We start from the raw sequence: 12,352 nt of genomic DNA, 5'->3' as shown, positions 1-12,352 counted from the left end.
GTTGATTGTAATATGTATGATATGATATGATATCAAATTGAAAAAATTAATCAGTTCATCAATCAGTGGCGTTTTAGGGGCCCCAGAACTAAAAGGGTCCCCGAGCCAAACGAAAGAGAAGTAAATGGGCCCCCGATTTTCGCGAACTTGCTGCTTCGCGATATTTTTTCTGATAATAATGAGCAAAACAAATAAATTCAATAGTAGCCCAGGAAACTATAGCTATAGAAGAAAAATAAATATTCCCAAATTATATTTTATTCAAATGAACATAAAAATGCTTTCCAGTTGGCATGACAATTCTCCTATTTTCAAGAGCTTTTTATGTTCATCAAGCGTGTCGGCATTCTCTTCAAACCTCACCAGATGATAGTTTTAGCAGTTGACGACTCCTTTGATGGGCGAATTTCAGGCGGCATCATCTAAATGATTCTCCAATCAGGAACCACGTTGAGTGTGAGTTTAGAGAGTTCAATATTTTCTGACTTTATTTTAGTTTATTTGGATTTCTGTACTTCGAATTGTATTATTGAAGATAAGTTTTATAATCATTAACGTAGGTGATTTTTTCATTGAGTGCGTCTTCTTTTTTTTTTTCATGTTCAATAATTGTGTTAAAACGTTTTTCGAATCCTAGTTCCTATAACTTCTTTCGAGTGATAATGATTTGATGGAGAAATCCGTGCCCTTATCATTATTTCACAGCAGATCTATCGACTGACCTTGCCAATATCGATTGAAATTAAATTTGGTAGGAATTTTTTCAGGGCTTTCACTCCTATTCCCTGAAATAAAATCAATTAAAAGATTGAAATAATCGATTTGCTCCGCGTAAATTCTTGCACTAATTTGTCAGGACCAAATCAGATAGAAAAATTGTTGCCTGACAATGAACGAAAAATTGAACTTTATGGTAAAACATCGTAACCTTTTGGCAATCTACAATTCTGAAGATTTTTAAGAATTTGTCTGATGAAGGAGTTCAGACTCCTTCATTCATTGTTAAGCAACAACTTTTTCCATCTGATTACTTGCTCCTGAGAAATTAGTGCAAGAGTATAAGCAGGAGCAAATCGATTATTTCAATTTTTCAATTGATTTTTTGTTTCAGAGACTGGGAGTGAAAACCCCAAAAAATTTCGGAAAATGACTTTACTAAACAACTGCTTTCCTTGTCGTTACAACCTCTATAATTTCCCTGTAATTTATCATCAGTTCTATGATTAATAGAAGCTAGTTGAAATCAAATCTACAGTCAGAATATTCTATCGCCTCTCAAAAAATTTGTGGTATTTTTTCAATATTCATCTACTTCTCCACTTCTTTCGAGGAAAGGTTTTTCGCCTTTGAAAAGGGCTTCGCAAATATGCCATCCGGAATATTGCAATGGTTAAGGCCGTCCCTGAGTGTGAATGTTTTTCTCAAAGAGATTATTATTATTATTTCTCTTGCGTAATTTTTCTCTTTCAAGATTGTTTTTCTTTTCTTCAAGTAAGAAAATGTCGGGGAAACCCTTCAAGAGAAAATACCCAAGTGGTTCAGAAAAACAGGAAAAAAGTGAACAACAAAACACGCGGGATGAAATCTTGAAGAAAACACAAAACCACTTCCAACTCGGATTAAGTCGACAATCAACAGAGAATCAACCCTCTTCAAGTAGGTCAAGAACAAGCCAAACTATGGCAGCAGAATCAGTAGAAATCCTTTGTAGGCATTTTGAAAAATGTCAATTATTTCTACACGTGATATCTCGATAAATATTTCATCGAATATTTCCATCCGTGACAACCTGGAACTATATATGGTATACTTATCATTAAAAATTTCTTAAGATGATTGTAAAGGGGCCCCGAAAATTGAACAGCCTAGGGGCCCCCACATGGTTAATCCGGCCCTGATAGCAGGTATGCAATCATCACCTGAAAAAAATGCACTGATCACATTTCTGGCCCCGGCAACCTGGTGGTGGCAATTTAATTGTGTTCATGAATTTTGGCGATGTTTTTTCAGGTGAAATACGAGTCAGTTGTCCTGTCAGTCGTTAATTCGTGTGAAATTTTTGTCTGCAGGTGGAGTTCCTCTTGCCTTAGAACTTTCATTGAGGCAAGATGATTTTTGTTGAAGAATTCAACACTCTGTAATTATCCGTTATTTCCCTATAGAGAGATATCTTCACCCTACTGCATTAGATGCCTTTCATCTTTGAGTTGATTTTTTCGATTCAACAACTGATGTAAAGTCTTCAACCTTTAGCCAAAGAAGATAACCAATATCAACTCTTCTCAAGCAACTGCATCTTATATTATGTCTTATGTGCTGATAATTTAATTTTCTGCCATGGAAAAAATGAATACCTATATTTAAACACTGATCTCCTGTCTACGAAAGCGTTGAAGTACGAAAGCGCTGGCGGGCCACACAAAAAAAATCCAAATGTATAATTCCGATTTGCTAAGTCAGAATTCTGAGTTACAAGTCGGAATTCTGAGATACAAGTCAGAGTTCTGAGATGCAAGACAGTAGTGGGGCTAGAATTGGTCGAATGACATAATTCTCGGGAGTACAAAAATACTCCAAGTGCTTTCACAAGCACTGAGCATGAAGCTTCACGGCAGCTCAGTTATAGTGCAACCGAAGAGAAAAATAGAATATCATTTCATTCATCCAAAATTCCTCCAAGAAGCCAAAAACACATTCACGGATAAAATGTAAAAAAACAAAAGTCATTAGACCTATTGTAGCCCTCCTCCTGCCTTGCATTTCAAAATTCCGACTCACAAGTCGGAATATCGACTTGTATCTCAGAATTCCGACTTTTATCTCAAATTCCGACTTGTATCTCAGAATTTCGACTTGAAAGTCGGAAGTGTGTGGCACTTCAGCGCTTTCGTACCTGTCAATTATGTACATATTTTCCGAAGTAATTTGATAATTTACGTAGGTAATCACTGAATCACTGGGAGTTTAAAGTAGAAAGGACAACACAGCGCTGATTTAAAACCCAAAAATGTTCTAACAAGCTTTTCATAACCTCACATTTTCGTACTATATAGTGTGGAATGGGTCAAATTTCTATACTTTTATAAAAGTGAATGGATCATGACTTTTTGGAGAACCAACAAGCTCCAAGCACATCACAAAATCCAAAAGATCGAAACGTGTTCTGCATAATGGCTTTATGCTTTTGGACCCACCACCCACCATGTATCATACACAGTGAGCAAGCTTTTTCGGGGCTATGTTGCTCATAAAGGTTCTCATAAACTCTTTGAAAAAAGTTTATTTTTTGCTCGGTTCAATTGAGAAAATTCAAACCGGAATGGAAGCCGGATCGAGTGCATCGTCATAAATTCTCAAAGGTAAATAATCTATGTACAGGTTTGCAAAATTGGCGACCCCTGAAGTAGAACTTTTGTAACCTAGAGACATAGAGCAAAATGAATGGCACAATGCGATTGTCTACGTAAAAAAGTGACTGTGGAAGGATCAAGTTCACTTCAAAGACAAAAAATTCATGAGAACTTTTCAAAATCTTCAAAATGCCATTTTATGCTAATAACTCAAAAACGAAGAATCGTAGGAGGCTATGGTTTTCACCATTTTTTGTTTATCTGAAAAAGAGCTCGGAAAGTGTCATCGGTTTTGCTCTAGCTATTCTAGTTTCTGAGATCCCCTCACTGGACATCGAATTTGGGACACCCTGTACATATTTTTTGAAGAGCAATTTTTTTTGTACAACATGAGCTCATACGTATCAAAATTAAAGAAGTTATTTTTTTACAACCTTAGTACAAGACAGAAAAAGAAGTTGAATATTGTCATAGTCCCAGTAAAAAAGGGCCTGTAGAAAGTTTTTATCGTTTCTAGACATCGTCGAAATCTACAAAATATCAAAATTTGATTATATCTAAAGACAAATGAATATATCGTGAAGCGGTTTATTAGAAACTTTTCACGAAAATCGAGCCCAGGACTTCTTCGAACGTTTCTGCACATCTCTTCTGGAAGTACCAGAAACAGCCCAAATCAAGCACTTTGGGATACCTTTACGCAGTCTGGTACAGACGACACAATACTCTGTTTGAAACTAGTCAATTGGCAGGTACACGTACTCATTGCTGAGGTTTACCAGGTTCCCCTACTGTTTCAAATGCTGGTCACGATCAATATTAATTATATAGGGGAAAAATCTATATTTCACCGCAAAACTAATTCATATACCCTCATTCGTATGAACGATAAGAAATATCTATATACAAATATAATCTTTATGTAACGCGATCTGATTGTCAATTCGTGAATTCGATTGATAAGTTGAGGCTTGTTATGAAAAAATGTGGGACTTCACAGTATCATTAATAATAATACAGAATGACAATTTGAAAACTTGCCAGTCTAATTATGTCACGACAAGGATGATTTCAGAGAAAATGACGGAACAGGTCAATTTCTATTCGTAGGGGGACATATTTTGAGCAGAATTGTAAGCCGAAATCTCCTCAACCCTAGTTGTGGTAGCTGTCACCCCTAAATTCTCAATAGGGAACAGGGAATGAGCTATACCTCAATTGAAAGATCACTTGACCCTCTGCATGAATACATTTGCAAATTTATACCACAATTGAGACTCAGGTAACGAGGTCCCGTCTCAGATGGAGCGGCCACATTCTGAGGATTCAAGACACAAGACTCCTCAAAATAGCTCTGTATGGCGAATTCACGAGGGAGCCCGAAAACCAGGACGCCAGTATAACGGCCGGTTTCATAATCAAACCTAAAGTCCCTTCAATTTTAAAGCTTCCTTTAACCCTACTAAAAATCACAGTAAAGGAATTTTTAAGCTTAAAATTACTTTAAATTATATATACTACATCAATCCCTAAAATCAGTTAATGCCAATCATAACTGGAAACAACTAGCGTTAGAAAGATCACAGTGGAGGTCTTTGGTACACAGTTATAATGGATACCCGAGAAGGATACAGCGGCGGCCAGATCTAGTTGGTGACTATCCATGCCCGGAGTGTGGAAGGATCTGTAGATCATGTTTGGGTCTCTTCAGTCACAGGAGGGCACACAGTCGCAATTTGAGCTCATACTCTATTCCCTTTGAAGAATTTAGGGGTGATAGCTCCTACATCTAGGTTTGAGGAGATTTCGGCTTACAATTTGGCTCAAAAAATATATATATATATTTCAATTGGGGTAAATCTCACCCCTATTCCCTATTAAAAATTCAGGGGTGATAGCCCCTACACCAAGGGTTGAGGAGATTTCGGCTTACAATTTGGCTCAAAATATGTCCCCCTCCGAATGAAAATTGACCTGTTCCGGCATTTTCTCTGAAAACATCCTTGTCGCGACATAATTGGCCTGGCTAGTTTTTAACTTGTTACCCTTAATGAATTTGTCTTGAAATTAATTAATCTTCGCAGTGAGACACTCAGAATTATATTATGAGGGGATGGGGGATACACATAGTTTTTAATTAGGTGAATGAAATACTTTAAAGATAAAAATTTTTATTCCCAGTAGTGTTTCATTCACCTATTATGTACTGCCCAGATATCAGGATATTCAATTCTACACATGCTTGATGTTTTAGCATGGCTTCAAATGTTGTCCAATGTAATAATCAATTTCTGCATATAAGGGGCTTGAAAGTTAGTCATTGTCAGTGATAATAATAAATTTGTCCTAAATACGGTTATTTCTCTCTTTTTTCATTAAGGTTGGGATCCACAACTTAGGAGAATAGGAAAAAGTAGATGGATCAAGCTGTGAAAGAAGTATTTGAGGAAATAAATAATTTTTCCAAATTTTGTGCTTCAAAATTTCAGAAGATCTGAATTTTACCCAAGTGAAAAAGTGAAAAAGCTGTATGCGGAAACGCCAAATACATTAAGTCCTATTCATTCTTTTCTGTTCTTGTAAATAAAATGACGAAATATTTATATATAGGGTGTTGCTTGAACTCTAAACCTAATTATCCATTTTGTTGAGGTCGGTCCTTAAATACGACTTTTTTCATTATGTTAATCGTCAGTACTCCGGACAAAAAGAACGCACGAGTATTACAAAAATGTGTAGGGTGGTTCGTAAGGATAAATCAAATAAATAATGAAAATCGATGAATCACCGTGTATCATTGTAATAAAATATATAAAAAACACCTCGGTTTCCTCTACACTGATTGTATACGCATTTCCCAATAAATCACCCTATATATTAAAATTCACCATGAGTTGTATAAATAAGCGTGTGTTATTATTTCATTAATGTCATATACATAACATGCAGCTTATTCACAGAACAACCACTCATTACATTTGGAGTCGATTTTGATATTTGATAAAGCTATCTGTTCTGGCAAAACTAAGACCTATATTCTTCATTATGCCGCGGAAAAAAAAAACTTAATACACATCGGAATTTGTTGCAACTAATATTTTAAATGAAGCACTCTGATTATAGCGAAATCAAGTGTCGCGTTTAAAAAACTCATGTTTGTGAAAATCATATATGTACCTTATTCTGCGTTTAGTTCAATAATGTTGATGAGGATAAAGGTTAAACAACATTATTAAGAAGGTATTGTGATTTAATCAATGAGTTATCGTTTTTAAATTATTATTACCTATGAATACATAATATTTTATATAAATATGTTTCTATATATTTTGGCCTTTCGAAGGGTCAGTATTCCAATTCATTTCAAATACTGACTTTAAAAATTCAGTGTTGACTATTTAACTTATGTTAACATAAGACAGAATAAATTTTTTTTTTGGTGGTTCTTGATATAGGGAAAATAAGTAATGTCTGAGAAAGATAATACGTAATGGTAGGAGGAAAAATTTTGAATTGACGATAAGGGAGATTCTGTTCACCTAACTCAATTGAGTAGGTACTTTAGGCATATGTGATGAATGGAAATTCCCACTACTTATTATCGAAATATTAATTTCAGTATGGTTACCAAGAAAACATAGTTTAGATGAACATTTCGAATGTTGACATTTGAATTGAAGGAAAAATTTTTCAACATTCAGAAGCTGATAGGGTTTTTTTAAGATGTCCTGGTGATTTCTATACCAGCGGATAACATTAAGAGTATATTTTTCAGAACTGATTAACTGTGATTGTGTAGGAAAGATTTGTTCGCACATGAAGAAGTTTTGTTGAAGTATAAGAATTGAAACACTGTAGTCTACCTACTGTACGACAAGATTTCTTGGATTCGAACAAGATCATAATATGGCTATGGTACTTGTCATTCAGTTATCGATTGAAATTTATTTTGAAGATGGCAGCTTCAATATGGCGCATGCAAGTTCTGAAAAATTATTATACGATTTAATTAGAAAATGGCATGTAAGATGTTGATTTATAAAAGCACTTATTTAAGTATGAAATAAGACAATAACTCATTTCTTTTTTTCCTGAAACTTTTTAGGGTTTTCACTCCCAATCTCTGAAACAAAATCAATTAAAAATGAAATAAACGATTTGCTCCTGCGTAAATTCTTGCATTAATTTGACTGGAGCAAATCAACTAGAGAAAATGGTTGCCTGACAATGAACTAAAAATAAAGAACGTTGAAATTATAATTTTATGTTGTAACGTTTCGGAGTCTATATCAGACTCCTTCATCAGACGAAAATCAATTTTCGAAAATCTTCTGGAATTTTAATTGATTTTGTTTCAGAGATTGGGAGTGAAAATCCTAAAGCAAAGATTATAGAGTAGAAAGATAGGAAACGCCCTCATATCGCTAGTACTGAAAACCGACTACATTTTGGCCAGTGAAAACACATTTGACAATGAGATGGCGCTGAATACGTATTACCAATACAGAAAAACTGTTTAATAACAGTTTTCTGTTTTATAATTGAGGGGCGCGAAATTCGAATTCTATTCCTTGTATTTAATTTCAATATTGACCTTGTTGAGACCAGAAAACAAACATCCTGAGCGACAAAACAGAAGGATGGTTTTGTTTTGTGACCAGGATGTTAGTTTTCATCTGAACATTGGAATCGATTGGTATCAATGAAATGCGCTGTTGGATGTGATAAATTTTTAATTGCAATCTATGAAAAATTCACAAAAATTTGAAATTATGGACAACGAATAGAGTTTTCATTAGGATACAAGAGTATATGGTTATCTGCTATAGGTACGTCAAAGGTGTTTTTTCTGTGAAAACTTTTTTAATTAATTAACTGAGTTGAATTTGTACATTTTATATCAGAAATTGATTTGAACCAATATTCAATTTATCGTCATAGGATACACATTTCCGTTACTTACATATTATCTACAAAATTTTCAGAACCACAATTGAAAAAAATCTTACAGAGGTATACAAGACCTGTATTCAAGCCCGTCAGTATAATTTCTTCATGCTTTTTTATGATTTCTTCATGGTATGGTCTTTTTGTGACACAATATACGAATTGATCGATGAATGAACAAAACACTCACAGAAGGTTTCATAAAACTTTGACTTTCCAAACAACAATTTGACAGTTACCCAAATCGAAATCCATAAAACTTTTGCATTTCTGAATATATTGAAGGCTAGTGAGAATCTTTGAATGGACGTATAAAAGTCTTAATTTCCCCTAAATGGGCCCTTCATGCAAGGGATGCTTCCTGGATACAACAATTTACGTGGATGAACAGTTCTCAATCGACTTGCAGTAAAATGTTCATTACACATGGTGTAGTCAGTAGTGTTTGCATGCCTTTACGCCCTGAAAATTGTATCCACTTCGTAGCACTGAAAATAAAAATCAATGAATGACCGAGTCACATGTTACCAGTTTTAATACTTACATTCCCATTTTCCTTAGTAAAATTCGTTTTATTTGATCCACAGTTCTTCACCATTCAATAATTTTCGAACGAAATTCTGAGGTTTTTGCCAAGAAAATTAGACAAAAATTTCAATAATCAGCAACTAAAACAGGCTTGAGAAACAAAAGGCGATACGAGGTTGTCTATGGATACGAGTATCAAAACATTCAAAACCTGTTTGATCAAAATGGACATATGACTCTGACATCTCGCAAAATTTCATATGTCCCTCGAATTAAAATTTTAACCAGTCTTAGGGCTAAGGCCATTTGAAACACAGATGGCGCACACATTACTTTAGTCTTAGAATATAGAATTCTATGTTCTAAGACTTTAGTCGCTTCGTTTCCTATCTTTCTACTCTATAATCTTTGCCCTAAAGTTTATTAAGAATTGTCATTCAGTTGTCATACAATGTCATAGAAATACCAAATGTCAAAGTTGCCAATCTTCAGTATAATGCTCATATTGATCAGCCTTCATGAAGCAAAATGCGATCCTTATAACCTGACAAAGAGAATAGTTGGTGGGTACAACTGCTCTGTAGAAAGGTTTCCTTTCATGGTATCCATCTGGGAAACCATGTCCATGAAGCATTTTTGCGGCGGTACTCTGATAAAGCCAAGTTTCGTACTGACCGCTGCCTACTGCATGCAGCAATATGAGTCTTATCCTCATTTGATCACTGTTGTATCAGGAATGTCACAGTTCAATCAAGCAGGACTTCAAAGACGACAAGCTTCGACGATCTTCATCCACAGAAACTACAATCCTAAGGATTTTTCTTACAACATCGCCGTAATTCATCTGGAAGACCCATTCATAATGAACAATTATGTGACAAAATTTATTAAACTTCCACCTTTCCCAATTAATGTCGATTTGATCCACTTGTGCAAAGTTATGACAGCCATTGGGTGGGGACATGACAAATGGATGCCGGATACACCAGGAACAGACAAATTCAACCATGTTCTTCAATGTGTTGATCTTCCTTTGATCAGTACCAGTGAATGCGCTTCAAGAAATATGGGTACCCTTCACTTCTCTTTCGTCTGTGCCATGGGCACAGGCAAAGATGTTTGTCAAGGAGACGCTGGAGGACCTTTACTTTGTGGGGATACTCAGTATGGGATAGTTTCTAGAGGCTACGGATGCGGCATGAATGACCAACCAGGTTACTACACCAGGATAGATAGATTCTTGTCATTCATAGATCTAGCGACAAATATTCCAGCGAAAAAAAGAAGCCGAGGTGTTGTTTTTTTCTGGTCGACCAAGCTTATCGTTATATTCGCTTTGTTCATGGAACTAGTTTGAAAACAAGCAGAAAACTTTGTTCAGTCAATATGTATGATATCATTGAGATTCCAAATCTAATAATCAATGATATGGGACACGAGATACGAGATACGGACCGATGTCCGTGCTAGGAAAAAAGGAATCTCGAAAAAATGATTTTGAGGCAGGCCGCGTATACAGCAAAGCTCCTAGAAGCCCGTAGTCAAAATAATTTCATGGAGGTTCAAATTCGCTTCATGAAACAGCGGTGAAATTTCAAATGTTAAGTTAATTTCCTATCTTTAGTTTCCAGCCTTCCAGGAGAGTTTATGGGTGTTTAAATGTTCGCCATTTCTTGTATAGGTTCGTCTCCGTTTCCGTTATCCCTTTCAAAAAGTAAATATAATTTTTGCTCAGTTTCAGAGCTACGAGAAATGGATTTAAAGCGATTTTATGCATCGTCAAATATTCTGCGAATGTAAAAATATTCTATGTTCTTGTGATTTGGTAAATAAAAAGCATTTTCGAATTATTCTTGTAAGATTAAATCAGGGGAGGGCGGGAAAGAAGGATATTTTAATTCGAAAATTAAATAATACATATATACAGGGTCCCGGATAATATGGAAAACATTTTAATGTGAGATATATAACACCTAGAGAATCTCTCCTGATTTACAGGGTGTGTTTTATCTCTTAAACGGAATCGCCGATTCTTCCGAAATTTGCAGAAATAGTTATTCAATCAACTAGGTTATCAATGATTGAGATATTTTAATGTTAATGTTCGAGATCATTAAAGATCAGAAAGATTGTGAATGAAGAGTATGACAAAGAATTTTCTTCTATTGGGAGACCCAAAAAAGTGGTGGCATTTCAGAATTTTATGTTTGAGTGAATTAATGCGAAAAGTTAACTACAGGATTTTCGATGAATGTCATCGAAGAATGAGTTCCCTAAAATGGATTTTTCTGTTTTTCATTTGACTTGTCCTATACAATGTAAATGTCTTAAGGTACTGATAAATACCTAAATATTATAATTACATCAATGTATTAAGATGAATAGCCACAAATACGCGCAAGTTGCCCTGTTACTGTTTATTCATGTGAAATTTTTGTTCAACGGTGAAGTTGCATCTTAACTTGAAACTTCCTTCAACTCCTTTTACTTATATTGATGCAAGATGATTTTTATCGAAAAATTTAACATTCTTGTAATTATCTGTTAATTCCTTCGGGAGATACCCATTGCCAACCACTGCATCATATGCATTTCATCTTCGGGTTAATATTTTTGAAATCTACAAATGATGTAAGCCAAAGAAGATAACGAACATTAACTCTCCTCAAGCTAGTGCATATTATGATATTATACTGATCTCTTGTATTTTCCATGCAAATAACTGGATTTGGTATGCCTTCAATCAGTTTGTATAAACTTCAATTATGTTCGTCAGATATTTTCCGAAGAGATTCGACATTGTGATAAAATACGTAATAACAGAAACTTTTACGTAGAACGGGCAACATAGCGTTGATTTAAAACCCAAAAATGTTTTGACAAGCTTCATAACCCCACATTTTCGTACTATACAGAGTGAATTGTGTCAAATTTCCATGGCCAACCGACTGCTAAAATAAAGTTGAATGAAGTATAAATACACTCAAGGGCAAAATTAACCCCGGCCACCTACATTTTACGAATTCATTCGAAATTCTATAGTAATTCAATTAATTATGTGATGCTATAATATTACATCGGGCAAACCTTTATAGTAAAAAAAGACTTATGTTAAATGTAAAATAGTTTAATTGAAACAGAAAATAAAGAAATAACGTTTTGCAGTCAACTTACAGAAAATAAAAATGATTAATTAAAAGAAAAAATCGCTTCGAATCATCCCATTAATATCGCGTATTTCCTCCTCTAGCCCTAAAAACCTCCTGTAACCGATTCGGGAGCCCATCCATAATATTTTGAATATCCCTTTGCGGAATATTTTCCCACTCCTCAAATGCTGCAGATTTTAGCTCACTCATGATCTGGCACACGACTCCGGATCCGTCTTTTTAGATTGTCCCATACATGTTCTATAGGGTTTAAATATGGACTTCAAGCTGGCCACGGTAATCGTCGAATATTGACGTCGTCCAAGTATTCGGTGACTACTCTGGAGGTGTGTGCACGAGCGTTGTCGTGCATTAAAA

General features: G+C 35.0%; 1 protein-coding gene across 1 annotated transcript; it reads left to right on the top strand.

Moving 5' to 3' along the window:
• The first annotated feature begins 9,302 nt into the window (after positions 1–9,302).
• LOC123308057 (trypsin-like) lies at positions 9,303–10,639 on the top strand. The gene has a single exon (XM_044890593.1). The coding sequence runs from the start codon at positions 9,322–9,324 to the stop codon at positions 10,180–10,182; it is 861 nt and encodes a 286-aa protein (XP_044746528.1). The 5' UTR covers positions 9,303–9,321; the 3' UTR covers positions 10,183–10,639.
• Positions 10,640–12,352: the final 1,713 nt, after the last annotated feature.

The sequence above is a fragment of the Coccinella septempunctata genome, chromosome 2 (assembly GCF_907165205.1).
Source record: "Coccinella septempunctata chromosome 2, icCocSept1.1, whole genome shotgun sequence".
NCBI classification, from domain to species: domain Eukaryota; kingdom Metazoa; phylum Arthropoda; class Insecta; order Coleoptera; family Coccinellidae; genus Coccinella; species Coccinella septempunctata.
Note: the sequence above shows the minus strand (reverse complement) of the source record. Positions and strands in the feature narration are given on the sequence as shown.